Here is a 19,493-nt window from a genome sequence, read left to right as displayed (position 1 = left end):
CAACTATCCACAATAATAAGGGCAAATACATGCACGCACAGCCAAAGGACTAAACGTCATGCATAATTACAAAACACATACAACTGCGTCATATTTATTTATTTTATTTGTACGTTTGTCATTTGAATAATCCTATCCAATTGAGCCTAATTTAATCTTGGTGCCAAACATTTTCCCAACGTTTGGGAAATAAATTATTGCTTCATTAATTTATCCTCACAAATGATCCAAAAAACACAAAAATATCACATTCTATTTTATTGCAATTTAGTACACAAAACATTTATGATGCACAGTCTATCAAATAAACTTTTTTGTTGGATTTCATTTCATGTTTTTTAACAAAACAAAAACAATTTCAGAGGAGGAAAAAAGTGCTTTACAGGGATTTACCATCTCAATAAATACAAGGACATTGAGGTCTTGTTGGATCCTGTTCTTCACACAATGGCCATGGCACTAAAATACAGATGCACACTCTCTACCCCTGCCAACACACACGCACGCACACATACACACACACACACGCCCACACACACACACACACACACACACACACACACACACACACACACACACGTCTTACTATGTACAACCCCAGTCTGTTTCATATTGTACCAATACACCAACACTCCCTCTTTGTGTGAAAGACACACACACACACAGCGGCTGAACAAGCAACCTTCGAAATTATAAATTAGTGACAATACACTTGTTTGGAAATGTGAAAATACTTGGAACAGATTTTGTAGGAATGTGTTTTTTGACTAGTACGCTCATCTCAGACTTCCCTCTCGCAGTTTAAAAGAAACGTAACAGGATTGTGGCGGCCTGAAATCTGTTAGCTTCTAATGTTACAGCCATAATTTAATAACAAACGAGCCCAGACATTGTGCTTTGGTGGTTTTCCTTTCGTGATAAACAGTCAAGATGCTGATTTTCTACCAATAGAAGATTTAAAATAATTTGTTCTGCACAATAAAATAAAAAAAACACCCAAATTAGAGACGGATTGCAGGCTGGAATTGTAATTAGCTGATTCACTGCTGTAACGTTTCTTTTAATAATGGAAAAGATAAGGCACACAACATTTTCATTCCTTAACAAAAATCGAATTTCAATGGAAAAGTGACCTAAAATGTAACTAAGAAGTTTCTGTTTTTTGAGATGTCATAAAAGTCTGTCATTCCTAAAGAAAATATTTCAACAGTCGACTTATTTAATTTACATTTATGTTTCCTTCATGGTTGTTTTAGAGAGAAAAGAGTGAGGAGTCTTACCTCTAATGTGGTCTACTGTGTGTGCCGGGACCTCGGGGCCACAATGACAGTTAGTTCCCCCTTTAAATTTTCCCTTCTTTGTTTATCTTCTGACAGCACTCAGAGGCTTCAGTCCTGCTTCCTTGGTCAGTTTCATCCCTTTAAAACTCCATTCCTCCTTCAAGTCGGAGGGTGGATTGGCAGAGTGGAGGATGCTGTACATGTGAAGCAAAATGGGTCCTTTAGGTGGTGTAAAATACAGTCAGTGAGTTCCCGCTAATGATAAATGCTTCATCATTTTGACAGAGTGGCTGCAGGTGGGATATTCCTGTCCTGTCCTCAGAAAGAAAAAAAAAAACATAAAGACGGATGTAATTTTTCCTCGTTCTTCCATTTCTTTTTCTGCTTCCGAGCGGCTCCTGTAAGATGTGTCTTTTCTCCAAGCTGACTCCTGCCTGACCTCTGGGTCAGGTCTGCAGACGTCAGTGATGGGAGGTCGAGGGTTAGGATCCGGAGGTTTAGGGGTCACGAGGGGTCGTAGTGGTGGAGCGCTAGCGGCTGAGGGGGAGCTGTGGCAGCGACATGGCCTGGTGAGGGAGACCCTGAGAGGTCAGCATGGAGAAGGGATGACCTGGAGAGCACACAGAAAAAAGCATTTTAAAACAGTGTAATAAATAATAATCTGCTTTAAAACTACCTAAAAGTACAGTTTTATTTTACTGCACAAAAGTAAGCTGCAACTCACTGTCAATGTACCCGTGAAGGGCCACCATGCGCGCCCGCTCTGGACTGCCAAAGGGAGAGTAATGCAGCTCATCGGGCAGGGACGAGGGTATCCTGGACTGGAGATGACCTGGGGGCGCCCCACTGTGCTGGGGCGTGTGCTTTTTGTGTCTTGCTCTGCAGTTTTGAAACCACACCTATGAAGACGCAATGTAACCAGACATCATGTAGCTATATTCTTAAAATCAAATATGTTGATTTGTACGTTTTTTAAGAAGCATAAATGACAGACAAAAAAATTGAAAATGTATTATCTAACATGAACATTTAATACATAATCTGACTTTTTTTTATTCTACTCATTGTATGGCTGGATCAGGTCATAGGTGTTTGTATGTTGCTGAATTATGTGATTTCAATACATGCATGGTGCCTTCAAATGAAACTTGTGTTTACAACATGGGAAGTCGTGTACACGATTTGCTTGGCGTTCAAGTGGTGGTTAAGTCGTGAGAACACCGCTGCTAAGCAACAGCAATATTAACGTTACTGTCGGCGTCTAGAAGCCACAGAGGCTTACAATTTAGCAAGCTAGCAAGTGGGTAACATAATGCAGGAAATGCAAAGGCATAATGACAGAGGAAAAAGATGAGGCTGTTGGGAATATCAACATTTTCCTCAGACATATTATAAAATTACGAATAAAAACAATATACGACTAAAATTACAATATATTAACTTAATATGTGCCGAAAAATGTACTTCCAAGGCCTCCGCCATTTCTGACAACGTCAACAAACACGTCACAAGTCGTGAGGCTGGAGCTTTCAGAAACTTTCCACTTATGATGTTGTGAATACCACAAGAGCGGCGCGTTCATATAGATTCTTCTCGTGAGTCACGGTAAACACGACCCCATTTGAAGGCACCAACAGTGCCATAACATCAGTAGATTCATTAGTACCAGAATAAAGTGGATTTCTGTGTACTGACCTGTATAACTCTCCTGCTGAGGCCCGTCATGTCGGCTAGTTTCTGTAGCGTCTGGGCGTCTGGATTGTTGTCCTGGGCAAACTGAGCCTGCATGATCTGCACATGGAGGCGAATCTTTAGCATTAAACCAATCCGATCATTACAGAGGTCATTGCGTATTGGATTGAGGATTGAAGCTAAGAGTGCTGCACGTTTACAAAATGGGCTTCAAATTGTATTAAAAAATACCTTGGTTATAGGCTGAGATTGGTGTGATGTGTTGTGTCTGACCTGTAGCTGTTCTGCAGTGAAGGATGTCCGTGCCCTTTTGGCCGGTTTGGGCTGACTGTCTTGTTCTGTTGGAACCGCTCCTTCTAATGTGATACCATTGCCTGAAAAACACAACGGCAGACATGTGAGATGACAGACAAACCTAAATGAAATGACCAAGATAGTCCCAGGAGATTTGAACCAGACGACTTGGAAGGGACTTTTTTTTCCTCAGTCGGAACCCAAATTTGAGTGTCTTGTAACATGACCATTGAGAAATCAGAAAGAAGCAGCCCAGACATATTAAATCATCAGAAATAATAAACCGTACAAAGGTGAATTATGCAGTCATTATTTTGCTCGGATTTTGGGAGGACTCTCAAGCAAACATCTGGACGGCCACAGAGAACCATTACAGTAAATTTGCCAGAACCACTACTCACCGCTCTCAGCCGCCCGTTTGAGGTTCTCCACCATGGTGTCGTAGTGGATCTTACACAGGACCTTGTCTTCCACCAAGCCAAACTCCTCTCCCGTGGACAACTGCCTCTTACACGAGTAACACGCAAAACACGCCAAGTGGTATGCGTTTCCCCTGGCACGGCGCACCCAGTCGCTGGCGTATATCTGCCGCCCACAGCGGGCACACTTAGTACCAAACCTACTGTGAGGGAGAGAAAAGGAGAGCAGAGGCAGAGGAGGAGAAACAGAATGAGGAATTAGTGGTTCATTGATGGGGTAAAAGCAACATTTCGATAAAGAAAATCACAGCAGTAGATGATGTTAGATGATCCAGATAGTACACACATCAATTAAACATGCACAGACGTCCTTTTCTTTGAGAATATTTTGAGAGAGCTGAAGTTGAAAATAAGTGTTTTTAAACTTGAAGTTTTGGCAGAACTCAAGGGTTTAAAGGAAGAAACCTTGGAGGAGGATGTGGCCTTCAGAAAAGACTCCTGACTGCGGCTGCAAGCTGAGCCTTGAATGCAAACAAACCAACACCTGCAATTTCCTGGTTGATGCATGAAGGCCCTGACATGCACACACACACACACACACCGGGGAACAAACCAACACACACGCAAACCAGGGTGGTTTTACACACAGTGGAAGATGAAGAAAGACTCGGATGACATCACTCTAGATCGCCCCGCTGTAACTGATAGCAACAGTGAGGTCAGGCGGCACATAAACCTAAACCACCTGACTTACTGTTCTGAATGGGTGGGTGGATGAAAGATAAGTGGACAGAAAGTCATGGAAAGAGAGAGGGTGAGTGAACGTACATTTGTTAAGTCAGCAAACGCTTTAAGACAATTCCTCATGAGCTCAAAACAAGATATGAATGTCTAAAATAAACATGCTCTCGTCATTTGAAATATTTGAATGTGTAGAAATGTGATTGAGGACAGAATGAGACAAATACAAGGGTGGAACAGAGACAAAGTAAACATAGATTTAAGTACCCTAACATTCATCATCTTCTAAATAAGTGTGCATTAGTCCCTCTCACTATGATTTTTGGCACTCAGCCCCAATCCCATTTAATCCCACTGAAGATGTAAATCTTTTTTTTTTTTTTTTTAAATGGGTCACAAATATATATAGTACATTTTTTAAAGGCTGAATAGTTCCTTAAAACAGCTGGTAATTTTTCACAAACATTATTCAAACAAGAGTGAACAATGTATTTCATGGGGACTATTTTCATCAGCGGATGAATACACATTTGGTGTCCTAGTGAGTATTTACAGCAGCAGGATGGTGTAGAGCTGACTCTAAATAAACTACAGTGCCCATGTTCATCTTGTCATGTGACTCATTAATGTGTTCATAGTAGTTTTAGTAGGGCTGTACCCAATAGTTCAAAGCTTCGTTCATAACGTCGACATTCAAATTCAAAATCAAAAAAATTTTTGCATGTCAATTCATTGTGTTTAAATTGGGGCTGTCAAATTTAATGGGATAATAACAGGCTAACACAAATTTGTTTCAACGCCACTAATTTCTTTAATGTATTAACTCAATCCATCTTTCGGAGGTTGTAGCGGGCTCAGTTTTAAAGCTAGAGTGAAGATACTGGTATCATATGAAACTAGAAAACCTAAAATCCATCGGTACCAACCATGTTATACTAGCTCGTTGCAAAGGAGGCTAAATAACGCTCCAAACTAATGCTACATTTCGGCGAGGAAAAACTGGCATGGCCAATTTCAAAGGGGTCCCTTGACCTCTGACCTCAAGATATGTGAATGAAAATGGCTTCTATGGGTACCCATGAGTCTCACCTTTACATACATGCCCACTTTATGATAATCACATGCAGTTTTGGGGCAAGTCATAGTCAAGTCAGCACACTGACACACTGACAGCTGTTGTTGCCTGTTGGGCTGCAGTTTGCCATGTTATGATTTGAGCATACTATTTTTATACTAAATGCAGTACCTGTGAGGGTTTCTTGAATGAATATTTGTCATTGTTTTGTGTTCCAATAATAAATATATACATACATTTGCATATAGCAAGAATATTTGCCCACTCCCATGTTGATCAGAGTATTAAATACTTGACAAATCTCCCTTTAAGGTACATTTTGAACAGATAAAAAATGTGCGATTAATTTACGATTAAGCACGATTAAATATGGACAATCATGTGACTAATCACAATTCAATATTTGAATCGATTGACAGCCCTAGTTTAAACCCAGTATTTCTGCACAGTTGCAGATAAAGATTAGGCTAATATTATAAGTGGCTATTAAACTATTTGTAAAATCAAATTCCAGTGGTGGCTGCGTAACGTGATGCGCAGGTGACTGGTCGACTCGCAGGTCAGGTCACACCTACAGTATATGTATTTATGGTGATGAAACTGACGAGTTATATTTATTAAAGAAAGTTAATTTAATAAAAAAAAAATACTCATTTAATCTGATGAATCACTTTATTCAAATTGAGGGGGGGTCATGACGTCATAAAATATGACGAGAGACAATTGTAGCTTCATTCGAAACCTCAATAGAAGCTTTGAATGTAAAAAAATTATGAAAAAAATGGGGGTCTGTGGCAGGGAGGAATAAGATACATCAGGCTTTGGCAACGCAGACGATGCTTTGATAGTTTCGGTCTTTTAATGGGATTTGTTGAAAATACAAAAAAACATAGAATATCACCGGGCTTCTCCTTTAACTGGGATTCGCTGTGCAGCTGGCACTGTGGAGTATCCCAAAAAACTCCACTTTAATACAACTGAAATATTATACTAATTTCCTGTTTTACACCACAATCAAAAGACATTAAGCTCCTAATTTAAAGAGCACATTGTGGGTTTAATGGGTATAAAGCGCTTTACGTTTGAGACGGTCGTGGTTAGGTTAAGAGCCATTGTTGGGGTCAGCAGCTGCCAATTCTGGTGAAGGAGGCAGCCTGGGAGAAAGTAAAACTGGGGGCCCAGAAGCATAACGGCGAAGCTCAAATTAGATTTTCCATATTGATGGACAGATATCAAGAGCTGATGGCTGACTCAACATCTTTACTAATACATGTTCTTCTTTAACTTAGAATATAGAGCAGAGGTATAGAGAGAAAGCTCATGCAAGTGCAGCATCACAAGCACGAGCCAAATTCAGTCAATAGTTGAAAGGTACGAAGGCAAGCTGGTGAGGGCGGGATGAAAAGAATAGACACGGAGAGAGAGGAAGTAAGTGGCTGAGGGAAATAGCAAAGTAAAGAGTGTCGATGGCAGAGGGAGAGAGAGGAGCAGGGGGACGGAGAGCACGAGGGTTTGCCAAGTGAGTGGGTTTGGCAGCGTATCAGTGCACTCAAGTCCACTCTATCTGGGATGAAAGCATACTATAGCCTCCGACATCTCACAAACTCGTACCCCTCCTCATGTATATGAGCTTGTTGGCCAGAAGATTCATTTTTCTGCATGTAGTGTGGTAGAGAGAATATTTATAGGTCATGAATACATGCCTACTGTTTGAGGATTCTGTTTGCCTTCCTAGTTTTTATCATCACTGTCAAGTAATGCAACAAATACAATCTCCAGTACCAGGCCTGCTATTCCTCATCACAAACAAACACAGTTCAGCATTAGAGCAAGCGAGTCTTTGTGGTGACCTTGAAATAAAAATTAGCTGGCATAGCACTTACAGAGGATCTTAAGTTGTCACAGATATGTGCAACTTAACCAAAAGAAACCTCTTATAACCCAATAAAAGCCATTCCGGAGACAAATGGTCTCCATGGCTTACAGCGCTGTGCTGTGTGTGTGCGTATTGTTTCGGATTGTTATGGAGAAATCCAGGCTGTTTCTACAGTAAAAGAGGAAAACATTGTGGAACATTGTGGCTAATCTAGCATGACAGCTTGTCAGTTTCATGCTCCGAGACAGAACCCAGAAAAGCTGCAAATCATCCCTTGTTTTAACCCCCTCCTCGTCCCCCATCTTCATCTCCTCCTCAGACCCCTCCTCCCTCTATACCCCGGCTTTTTTTTTTTTTTTGTATCTCGTTTTTTGTCTTTGTACCAAAAACCTGGTGTTTATTTTGGAGCGATGTCAATCCTCACGGCCCCCCCTGTATCACTCACAAAAGGGGAAAATCCTACACCGCAAAACTCCCCTTTTCCCCCAGACCTCTGCTATTTGCTCCCTTCTTTCGTCTAATCTTTACTTCTTCTTTTTTTTTTTAACAGTAATTCACCTGCTGCTGAAAGAGTGGCTTGAGGAGGTACACGTTTTTCGGATTATTTCTGATGTGCTATGAGAATACTCTAATCTCTATTAGATTTGTCCTGAGAGACTTCTTGCTTGCGGTTTTTACGAGGCGAGGTTCGTGTTAGGCCTTTTGTATGGGAATCCAAAACGGGGGGGGAAGTGATCTAAATACTTTACAGACAACATCTTTTAACGGATTTAAAAAATATCATCAGGCTTTACCACATTAACCCTGCACAAGAGAAACCTTGACATTTTTTATACTGTGTTCTTTGAGACTGCAGTAACTGTGGCGGTTTTCTTTGTGCTTTACAACATGAATAATCATCATAATAATAATAATAATAATTCATTGCTTTGACTGAGCAGTCTTTATTTAAATGTGTAGCATTGTGTGACAGATGTCTTATTATAATTTCAATTCATTCAGTTCTTAATAAAACTCACTCTCGCTCTGTACCGATTTACTCGTCTTTGTTGCTATGGAGACCTAATCAGCTAAGCAGAGGTGGGTTGATGAATAATTATTATTACAATACACACACACACACACACACACACACACACACACACACACACACATAAAGAGACACGTGCACACATCTCATCCACAAAGTTCCCTATACGTGCATGGACTCTGGTTACACTGTATGTCGGTATCCCAGGGTGCCCCTGATTAGTGCAGCAATGCAACTTCCTGTGTGGCCTGCAGCTCACGGACGAGGATGATGTTTCTACGGAGCGGGGCGAGGGAGGGGAGGGGGGTCAGGGGAGGAGGCTGATAAAGAAATGGTTTGCGTGCGTGTATGCGTGTGTGTGTGTGTGTGTGTGTGTGTGTGTGTGTGTGTGCAAGCCCCTGAGGCCTGACATGGGTTTGAGAGGCACAGCATGGGCTCTGTCCTGCGCCCCCTATCCCGACATACACACACCACCTTCCAACCCCCCCTCACCATACATACATACACACACACACACACGTATATGGAGGGAAACCCGCTCTGATTTCCTGCTATTACGCCCCATTAAAGTAGCTGTCAGTCCAAAGCCAGATGAGAGGCTGACACAGATGAAGAAATATCTCCAGAGGTTTGAAAACCAGCCCAGAGGATCTGGACTCGCGGTGGTGTTTAGCCTAGTTTAAATCTGGCCTAAACCCAGATTACAGTTTATATTTACAGAGGTAACCATTGTACAGACACCAGCCATGCAGCAAAGCTTCACTGTCGCTGCAGGATTTACTAAACAATTTATCGTTTTCCAGTCAGACCAAGGAAATCTAATCCGAAACTACAAATAGTATTATGCAAATGAGGATTTTTGTCCAGAGATTGTAACCATATTGAGTAGAAGATTTGTCTAACAGTTTGACCATTATATTATCCAGACTATCAAATTAAATGTATTAGTGTTCAGTTATTCCACTGGTAGTAGGCCTAAAGCTGCAACGATTAGTTGATTAATTGTCAACTATGAAATCAATCGCCAATTATTTTGATAATCGATTAATCAGTTTGAGTAATTTTTTAAGAAAAAAAAAAGTAAAAAGTCTCTGATCCCAGCTTCTTAAATGTGTATTTTCTGGTTTCTTTACTCCTCTATGACAGTAAACTGAATATATTTGAATCGTGGACAAAACAAGACATTTGAGGACATCATCTAGGGCTTTGAGAAACACTGATCAACATTTTTCAACATTTTTTAGACCAAATAACTAATCGATAAATCAAGAAAATAATCAACAGATTAATCAAAAATCTAAATAACTGTTAGTTGCAGCTGAAACTGATAGGAATGAAACTGTTCTGAATGCTGTGTTTTTGACTTATGAGGCTCTGAACCTTTGAAACTAACAACCTACTAGTTTTACATCTTGTGAAGGTGGTTGGAAGTTTTGATGTATGAAACGCCTACAGCATGCATAAAAAACTTTAGTTTGTACCATTCATTCATAGGAATACTGCCATACAAACAAATTGGGTTCTTAGCTTTCATATCCTTTTGAACAAATGAACAAAGTAATCTATAGATTTAAAAGTAGTTTAACTACACCAAATCAATTTCACTGGAGGCTCAGATTACAGCCGCTAGCATGCTACTCTGCTAAACTAGGCTAGTTAGATTCAGCAGGCCTCATTTATCTGGTGTTACATGTTTCCTCCATTGTGATTATGATACTGCCTCGTTTATGTCACATAATAATATAACCAATTATTAACATGTTGAACTGTTAGAGTTGATTTTTCAATTACAGGAAACAGGTCAGAAAGTGGGGGTCAATTAGCTTTAGCAAAGGCTAGCTGTGCCTCACCAGGTAGCTTGAGTTAGCCGTTTCAGTCACTGCAGTTTGGTTGTGTTTTGTAATTTTATATGTTGTTTTATTTAGAAAATTACGCATTTTTCTGAATTTTTTTCCACACACACATAGGTATTTGGGGTTGGCGCCATTTTTGTTGGAGGTGCAAACACTGGAGGCGGAGGCGCATGATAGGCTAGCGGGCAGCGGCATGGGTAGAGCATTACGTCATTGTGTGTAAAAGAATAATTTTCATATTGTAAAACCATGTCATGTCAAACAAAAACAGATTCAATCAGATATATTTTTACAGTGTTTTGGCTATGTATAGTTGGCTACAGCATTTAGGCCAAAGCAGAGATTCACATTGACACTAAAGCTGACAGCTTAAAGTGTTTAAATGTGAAGCTGTTTGATTTTCTTTTTTTTCTGTTTGCATTTCTTTATTAACAAGAAGAAAAACTGACCCATAATTTGAGCTATAGTGGGAAATGGTCCTTTCAAAATCTGTGTGGACTGCATTACAGTTCATATAGGCTAGCTGCTGCACACTGGTTGATATAAAACTACTGTATGAATTTGTGTAATCTGTATAGTGTGTCTTTAATATACATTAATCTTTTGGAAATTCTTTATCCTGGTGGGTCAACAACATATTATCACTTCTATATTCAAGCACTTTTTAGTCATAAGCTGTATTTCACATAAATACAGCATAGGATTTCTCTGATGAGTATATAACATATGACCCAGTGACACTCATTACCATTTTCTAATGCTCTGATGTATTTGAAACCCTCTCTGCGTGGTTAATACAGGCTCAGAGTCCAGAGAGCGGTGTTTAGGGGGCGAGAGGGGTGAATGGTGAAGGAGCTTTTAAATGGAGACGGGTCAGGTAAAATATTATTATGATGTGGCAGAGCAAACACCAAAAATCTACATTTTGTGAAAAAATCAGCAAAATGATTGGCAGCTGCTGGACATGCATAAATAAACAGAGATCTCAGTGGATGTTTATGTGTGTGTGTCAGTGTGTGCACGTTCTTTAGAGTTGTAAAAGGAGGCAATGTGTACACTGCTAATATGTACATGTTTCATATTCATGTTTTCATATTTAGGTGTGTGTCCATGTATAAGTGTGCCCATATCTGTTTTAGTCTGTGTGTGTTTTTTTTTTAGTTTGGATAGGAGTCACATTCAGAACAGAAACATGCTGACCAGGCACTCGGGGCGGTCTAATTGCTGGTCTGGAGGCCTGAGGGTCTGGGGTGGAGGACGACTAATTGCTGGTGATTATAAACCTCAGAGCGGTGGCGTGGTATCAGGTTTCGATCAGACAAACACCAAAGCTCACAGCTCCAAGCAGTCACACATGCACACACACACACACACACACAATGTGCACGATGCATGTGTGTCCATACTATATAGCCTATCCACCAGCTTCAGGCTACAGGCACAGGATTTTACTATGTGTTGTTGCTGGTGTGAACCCCATTTAACCTCAGACACACACACACACACAAACACACACACACACACACACACACAGTCAAAAAAGTGAGAAAATCGGAATAAAAACATCAACCAAGACTTATTCCTTCTCTGCTGCATGCCAACACAAGTACAGTATGTGGCTATTGAATGAATGCAACTGATGGTAAATTCATCCTTGAATTATGATAAATCAACATATCAATCAACAAATCTGTCTCTCATTTTCCCCCAATGTGTGTGTGTGTATCTCTGTATCACTATATCTATTTGTTTATTTATCGGCATTGATCTTGCATGAAAATAAAGTAATTGCTGTCCAAAATATACACAACAGAGTATACATATGAGTATGATAGATAGGTAGATAGATAGATAGATAGATAGATAGATAGATAGATAGATAGATAGATAGATAGATAGATAGATAGATAGATAGATAGAAATCCTTGTTTTAGTGTTATACGATACCAGTCACCCCTGTGGAAACACTGGTATAACTGTCTTTTATAAAAAAGTGGCAGTTTCTATTTTAATGTACGTATTGTTGTTTGTGTTGTATGTTTTTTAATGGACTTCGAGTCTGTCAATAAAGATGAATTGAATAGATAGATAGTAAATCTGTGAAATAATATTGTTATTTATTGTACTTGAGTCTAAAGATAGAATTTATTTGAATATTTTTGTTTTATTTTGCTTTGTTTTGTTCTCTGGAAATTAATAACAAGCATGTGATATGTTTTATTATTATTATAACACATATCTTTCTATTTTCACATTTTATGGTGATGCAGTAGAAATAGAATAGAATAGATTGGAATAAAATAGAGTGTATGCATTTTTCTCTCTGTTGTATGTCAGTTTCGTTGCATTCAACGCTTTGCTTGCCTATAGGAGCCGAGTAGACTAAACTCAGATAGCTGCGCACTCAAACGGGCATTTCCGGCCATTTCCGTTTCTTTAACGTGCCAGCCATCGTGCGCGCTTCGTGGCTGGCACGTTGTGCATTAACAGTGTGTTGATAAGTTAAAGTGTGTGTGTATGTGTGTGTGTGTGTGTGTGTGTGTGTGTGTGTGTGTGTGTGTGTGTGTGTGCGTGTGTTTAACGCCCATAAATTGGAGAACTTATCATGCAGTGGCCAAATAAAATCCGGTCCAAGGCCTGTCTGATCCGACATGGTCCACAGGAAACTAATCATTACATTTAATGCAATGTAAAATGACAACAAAATAATTTAAAAAAATAATCTGATATTATCTGAGCGGTAGAAGATGGTGAAACGTGATAAAAAGAATAAAAAAACATCCTCCCCTAAAACACAGCTATAGGATAATAACATCCCAAAAAACGGCAAAACTCTCCTTTTACGCGTTTTAAGATAAAGGACAGCATTTTCCAAACTTTTATTCTGGTGGGCTAGATATTATTTTTCTTTTTTTTTGTCGCTCCTGGGAGGGAATGCTGTGTGTTGGATAGCCATAACAAAAGTGTGGATCTTTCAGCTAGACTTTTATTTTGTTACAGACTTGTGAGACGTTTTTGAAAAGATCTTTCAAGAGGAACACATGAGGCAACCCGCATCCATCTCAGAGAGAGAGAGAGAGAGAGAGAGAGAGAGAGAGAGAGAGAGAGAGAGTAGACGTGGTATTTTGAAAACACGGTCATAAACTTACCCTACCTGAAATAATCCATTTTACAGAAGATCTCTTTGTTTTTGATGTAGCAGCTGCTGTGCTGACGTAGCGACGTTCTGCAGACAGAACACTCCAGACAGCGCACGTGCCAGATCAGGTTGTTCACCTGCAAAATAGGAAACATCCATGTCAACACACCCACACACACACACTCACACACACACTGATTATGATCGATCACTGCATTATGGACGTACAGTGTGCATGGTGCTGAGTAATAACTAACCAAAGTTTTCCATCAACATTACTATATTCATAATTCCTCTATATGCCTAATTACGCAGCAATACAACTTGAAAAAATATTTCTATGAAAGTTGTACATCTTACATTAAAGAGTTAATAGTGATATTGGCCTATTATCATTTTAAAATTAAATTTTAGGGACTTTAAGCGAGTCTATGGTGCCAATATGTGACTTTATAGAGATCTTATTGTACTTTTTTTTCTGATATAACAACACCATATTTGTGTAATCACTAGGATTTTTTTTCTTAAAAAATTAAATAATTAGCCTGTAAAATTACTGTGGTTCCTTTTCGTACTTTATCGTAAACTATATGATTTTGCATGCATTCTTATTGAGAAATATCAAAGCAAGCATCCTGCTTATAGCTAACATTTTCTGGCACTGAGTAAAATGTTTTCGTTCAACAGCAATTATGATAGCATTTTAGCAAAATTAAAATAATAATAATAATAATAATAATAATAATAATTATCAAGCGTGGAAAACAAGTGACCAATATCTAATGACAACTAAAAAATTATTTAAATCATTTTTGTAAATTTACAGATTGCATAGCCATTTCGCTGCTGCTCATTTAATAGGTTTCAAAATATTATTATTATCCAAAATTAGCCCGATTATTTTGGCGATAGAGATCATGCAATCATATTCAATTTAGAATATAAATATCTATTATGGCAATTTTATCTAACAAAGCATAATTTATTGTAACCATTTTAGGACTTTTAAAATCAGTAAAAAAAACAATTTATTTACATAAATTTATTTACAGCATCGGCCAGTGTGAAATATGTACACACAGAAATAAGCACGAAGTTTAACAGTCAAAAAGGGCTAATATAAAAAAAAACAGGACAAGACTACCATTAATGTAGACCACATAAAATGCTGCACTTTAATGTATTATGTGACATTATCATTTATTTATAGTTAAATTAATTTACACAAATCTTTATTTTTCATAAAGTGTGTTTTTCATCAACATTTCTAGATGATCTCCTAATAGGCCTGGACTTCGACACAACAACAAAAGTGAACTCACACTTCCTGACAAACACACCCATTTGCGCGCGAGTGAAGACTGTTTTGCTTGGAAGAAGCACGCGGGCGCACGCGACAAGTCGAGGCGTATTGACAGCTAGGCTGTAAAACAGAAAGAAAAAAAAATCAAAACACCCCCCTGTTGTATCTGTCGCTTTAAATCTTTGAAAATGTTTTTTTTTTTGTGCAGATAAGAGCGGTTAAATCTGGAGACATGTAGGTTTTTGAATCTAAAGGTTTATTTCGTGCATGTTACAACTATAAAATAATTAGAGAATAAGTTGAATTAAGGTATTTCTATGTGCCAGGTCAGGATACGTTTAGTTCATGGGTGACACATTTCTTCAGTGTTGTATTTACTTGTGCATGATTTTTTTATTTGGCGTAATTTCCACAATAAGGATGCGTAAAGTTGTCCAAGGCCTTCACCAAAACAGGACAACATGGCACCCTCCTCCACTTGCTCCTGCTCGTCTTGTTGTAGACTAAGAGCTATTTGCTGTTAATGTGAATGCCAGAATAAAAAAAAAGAGAAGGCTAAACAAATAAACAAGACGTCCCCAGCAGCCAGAAGAACATTATTTCTGCTCTGTGCATTTTCATCCTGTTTTTTAGTCGAAGCTGTTTCTGCTCGGCCTCTCTCTCTCACCTTCAGCAGGTATCTGTCCACGATCTCCTGTCCGCAGCTGGCGCACATGTTCTTCCCGGTGGACGCTGACACCGAGCTGCTGGTGGAGATCGGTGAGCACACGGAGGGAGTGGACGGAGTACTGGGAGACGACCGGGTGTCCTCCGGCTCCATGTTGGACCGCTGGGACTCTCCGTCCGACTGAGACTGCAAGAGGAGCATCATCAGCAACACACACAATAAATCACACTCTGCAGATGTTGATGCCAATTTCATGATATCAATAAGTGGATAATTCACAAATGTAATGTATATCCTCCTGAGACCCAGCCCGTTGACTTATGTCCTCTGCACTGTTAACAATTGCTGTTAATTTACAGCAGGATTTCAACAGTATTAACCTGTTATTGCTAAAAACAGTGCTTTACTGTTAATACAAAAGAAAACCTGTTAAATTACGCTCATAGGCCGTTTTTTAACTGAACTATAATGCATTCTTAAAAAACAGCACTTTACTGCTGATCAACTGTCTAAAGTATCATCAGTAACAGTTTCATGCAGTATTTGTTTTATTCTGGGACCTGATCTGCACATGTGAGGCTTGTACATTGTACATGATTGTAAAATCAGTGAATTAGCTTTATTGTTCTTCACTCACATGTTGTTATGGTTTGCATTCTGTGCTTGTAGCCAGCTATAGACAGACATTTTGGGAAAAGTGTCAACAAGTTTATTATAACCTTTTTCCTAACAAGTGCCTTTAATTGTATTTAGTGTGACTATTCCTATGTCTGTAACCTGCTAAGTCTATTTATCTAGGCAAAAAAAAAAATGTTTATTCAAATGTATGTAAAAAATACAACCTAAATAGTGCATTAAAAGAAATCAGTAAGATAATGTAAAAGAAAGGTGGAAAACAGCTATATAATGTATCTTTAAACAGTAAATTAACTGTAAAATACTGTGAAATTAATAAAAAAAAAACATTTCAAACTGTATTTTTCATTAAAAGTATAAAGCTGTAAATTTCAGCGACAGTATAATAATGTTAATTTTACAGTAACATAAAGGAAACCCTGCTGCCAGTTCTTTACTGTTATTTTACTGGGAAATTCCTAACGGTGTGTAGTAGACATTTTGTCCACATGCATCCCCTTTTACTCTTTTGAGCTACTCTATGAACCCCTGTGTATTTTAAAGAGGACATCCTGGGCATCATTGGGACAATTCCAGTGTTATGGTCTCCTGTTTACCATACTCATAAGCGCAAACTTTGTATTCTTGAGGCAAATTGTATTTCTACTTGGGGAAATCTTCAAACCTCAATGATCACTGATACATGTCAGTGATACATAGCGATATGTATGCATTATGGGTGTTACATTACATGGAATTACCCATTTACTGTAAATATAATTTGTGTTACCATGAATCCAGAATGATATATTTTTTTAGTTTTTCAATCATTTTTTGGTTTAATATTACTCTACAGCCATAATCTGTTCATTTTGTTGTATCTTCTGAATCGTTTAACATTAAAATGGTCCACTAAAGAGGACATGCTGTAAATTAAAAAAAATTAAAATAAAATTGAAAAAGTCTAAATTGTAAGATTGTGGTTGATTACAAAAGAAAAAAAATGGAAAACTTCGTAGACAAAAATCAGTCTTGTGTTCATCACACCTTTTTTTTTTTTCCTAACTATGCCATATAGTTTTGAAGCTTGAATGTGGGGGTGCGTTTTATTACAAACAACCAACCAACCATTAACAGGTGGAAACCTTCAGTGTGAAGTAAGAAAGTTGAATATAGGTTGGCTTTACAGACAATCAAAAGGAGGGACTCTCTTAGAAATCTTCCCAAATTCTTACTTAAAAAAAAAAAAAAAGAATTGCTTGCGTTGAGAAATAGGAAACTACACAGTGCATTCACTGAAAAATAACAAAATGCTTCAGAGATTAATGGGTGAACTAGAGTGGCACGATTGTTTCAGGAAATCACAAAAAAATGGAATTGGAAGACACTTTTTTTCCTCGTTTCCAAAGAGGATATTTGCATGAATCCCACTGTGCAGTGGATGCGTAATAAACGACCCAGACATATAAGAAGCATAAATATAAAGCAATAAAGCTCTTACCATTGGCGCGTGTTTCGAGTCCACACTGCAGCGCGAGGCTCCCGGTGTACTCTGCTGCTCGGTGATGATCACCTACAAGAAAACGGTCAGTAAAGTCTTCATCACTTTGTCCGTCTCATCCTCAGCTGAGAAATCCCCTGGAGATATTTGCAGACAGCTCTCCAGAGCTACTCCTATATAAAGTGGTCCTGACAATAAACCCCCAGTTTAAAAACTGAACAAAAGGCACATTTTAATGAAGCTATTTCAATTTGGATTGATTTTTTTTTCTCCCTGCCCTTAACCCGTGCCTCTTAGAATAATAGTATTTTCTTCGCAATCCAGGACACGAGAGTGGAGGAGGAGGGGGGAGAAAAAGAAAAAAAAAACTACCTGTAATTACAAATAGCTTGAAACGCTGCGGATAAGAGCGACCCGGAGTGTCAATTTCATCTGTCAATCACAGGAAGGCAACGGGTCACCCTAAAGAATTGCAAATTTGATTTTTAATGGCTGTAATTAAAATCCAATTCTTCTCGTGGCGAATTGGCAGCAGAGAGAGAGAGAGAGAGGCTCGCGGACCGCAAATCACGCTATTCATAACAAGAGAGGCGCGCGTGCCTCTTCACGGCGGCTGGCGCGTGCAGCTGATCTCAGTACACACAAGCAGTGATTCTTGTGACATCACAAGGAGACAACAACACAAAACTAGCGCACTGCACAAGCAAGATGCTGCGGGGCTGCAAATAAACTGAAGATAAAGAAGATAAAAAAAAGGTAAAAGAAGAAAAAAAAGATAAAGAAGATAAAAAAAAGATAGAAGAAAAAAAATAATATAAAGAAGATAAAGAAGATAAAAAAAAGGTTAAAGAAGAAAAAAAGATAAAGAAGATAAAAAAAGATAAAAGAAGAAAAAAAAATCATATTAAAAAAATCATAATAAATAATTTCACATTGAGGCATCGTTATACCACATACTACTAGTTGTACGTCATCACATAAAAACATAATTCAGTCTGAACCAAACAGTGGAGGCCCACATGGGAATAAGTGGTGGTACCTCTCCAATTTGAACCTTTTTACGCACAAAGTTGCAAAGCTCAGCCAAAGTGTCCAAAGTTGTTAGTATATACCTGCTTCGTGGGAATTCCTTCGGACAGAATCTTATTTCCCTCTGAAAGAGGGGACAAAACTTCATTTTTCCAGTACATGAACCTCCCTGGAGCTTCACAGTGTCTCCAAACACTCGATGCGTGGAACCAGGAGAAGAAGACTCGGCGATTTGACGTCAAAAACTTTGTACCATCCGCATGGACTCGGGCGTATAAGTTTTGTTTTTAACGCAAAATTCTCTCTTTAAAAAAAGCTGCTGTCTTTGTGCACAACTACAGAAGTTGTGAAGCTTTGCAGAGGCAAAGGAGTTGCTCGCTGCTCCTCCAGAGAGTCTTATTTAGAACAGAAAGACTTCTTCCTTTTCCCCCTCTCTCCTCTCTCTCTCTCTCTCCACTTTCTGGAAGGAGTCTGACTACAGGAAGTGAATCAAATTGAGGGGCTGGCAGCTTTTACTCCAAGGCTTCATAAGGTGCAGAGCAGGGAGAGACTGCGGAGTGTCTTTGCAGAGCTGCAGTGAAAGTTTGCGCGTCTCTCTGGCCTGCCTCAATAGTTAAAGAAAAGGGGGAGGGTGAGAGGAAAGACTTTCATATGCGTGAGAAGAAGGGTGGACACACTTTGGAACAGTTGTGACAGAAACTTACTCAAACTCTGCTGGTGTATGTTTGATATCTCAAGACATATATGGCTGCTGCCAGAGAAGAAAACAACAATGTAAATTATAGGTATTTATATAATTGGCCGTTTATTTGCTACTAGAAATATATAGACTGGAATGCAATAATTAACCTACATACTGGGGCATATAAATAGACCTTGTTTTATACACAATGTGTCCATATATATGTTGGGTTTTATTCAGGATATATCTACACCAGAACAAAAAAATAATGATACAAGAAAATGCATTTCCCCAAAT

At 38.8% G+C, this 19,493-nt stretch overlaps 1 protein-coding gene across 2 annotated transcripts; it reads right to left on the bottom strand.

Annotated features, from left to right (window-relative positions):
* Positions 1-243: 243 nt before the first annotated feature.
* Positions 244-19,095, bottom strand: lhx6a (LIM homeobox 6a). Of its 2 annotated transcripts, none has more exons than XR_012591653.1 (9): positions 18,598-19,095; positions 17,486-17,557; positions 15,370-15,555; positions 13,415-13,536; positions 3,668-3,888; positions 3,246-3,346; positions 2,976-3,071; positions 2,005-2,159; positions 244-1,890 (listed from the first exon to the last, which is right to left on the bottom strand). XR_012591653.1 is itself a non-coding variant. In XM_074617963.1 (9 exons), exons 1-9 carry the CDS (start codon positions 18,673-18,675, stop codon positions 1,811-1,813), a joined length of 1,131 nt encoding a protein of 376 aa, XP_074474064.1. In that variant the 5' UTR covers positions 18,676-19,095; the 3' UTR covers positions 244-1,810. The 2 variants fall into 2 exon arrangements, 1 of the variants encoding a protein (XP_074474064.1); XM_074617963.1 differs by having other exon boundaries at positions 2,005-2,179.
* Between the last annotated feature and the right edge of the window lie 398 nt (positions 19,096-19,493).

Source organism: Sebastes fasciatus, chromosome 19 (genome assembly GCF_043250625.1).
Source record: "Sebastes fasciatus isolate fSebFas1 chromosome 19, fSebFas1.pri, whole genome shotgun sequence".
NCBI lineage: Eukaryota > Metazoa > Chordata > Actinopteri > Perciformes > Sebastidae > Sebastes > Sebastes fasciatus.
The sequence above is the reverse complement of the archived record's forward strand: the minus strand, read 5'-3'. Positions and strand labels throughout refer to the sequence as shown.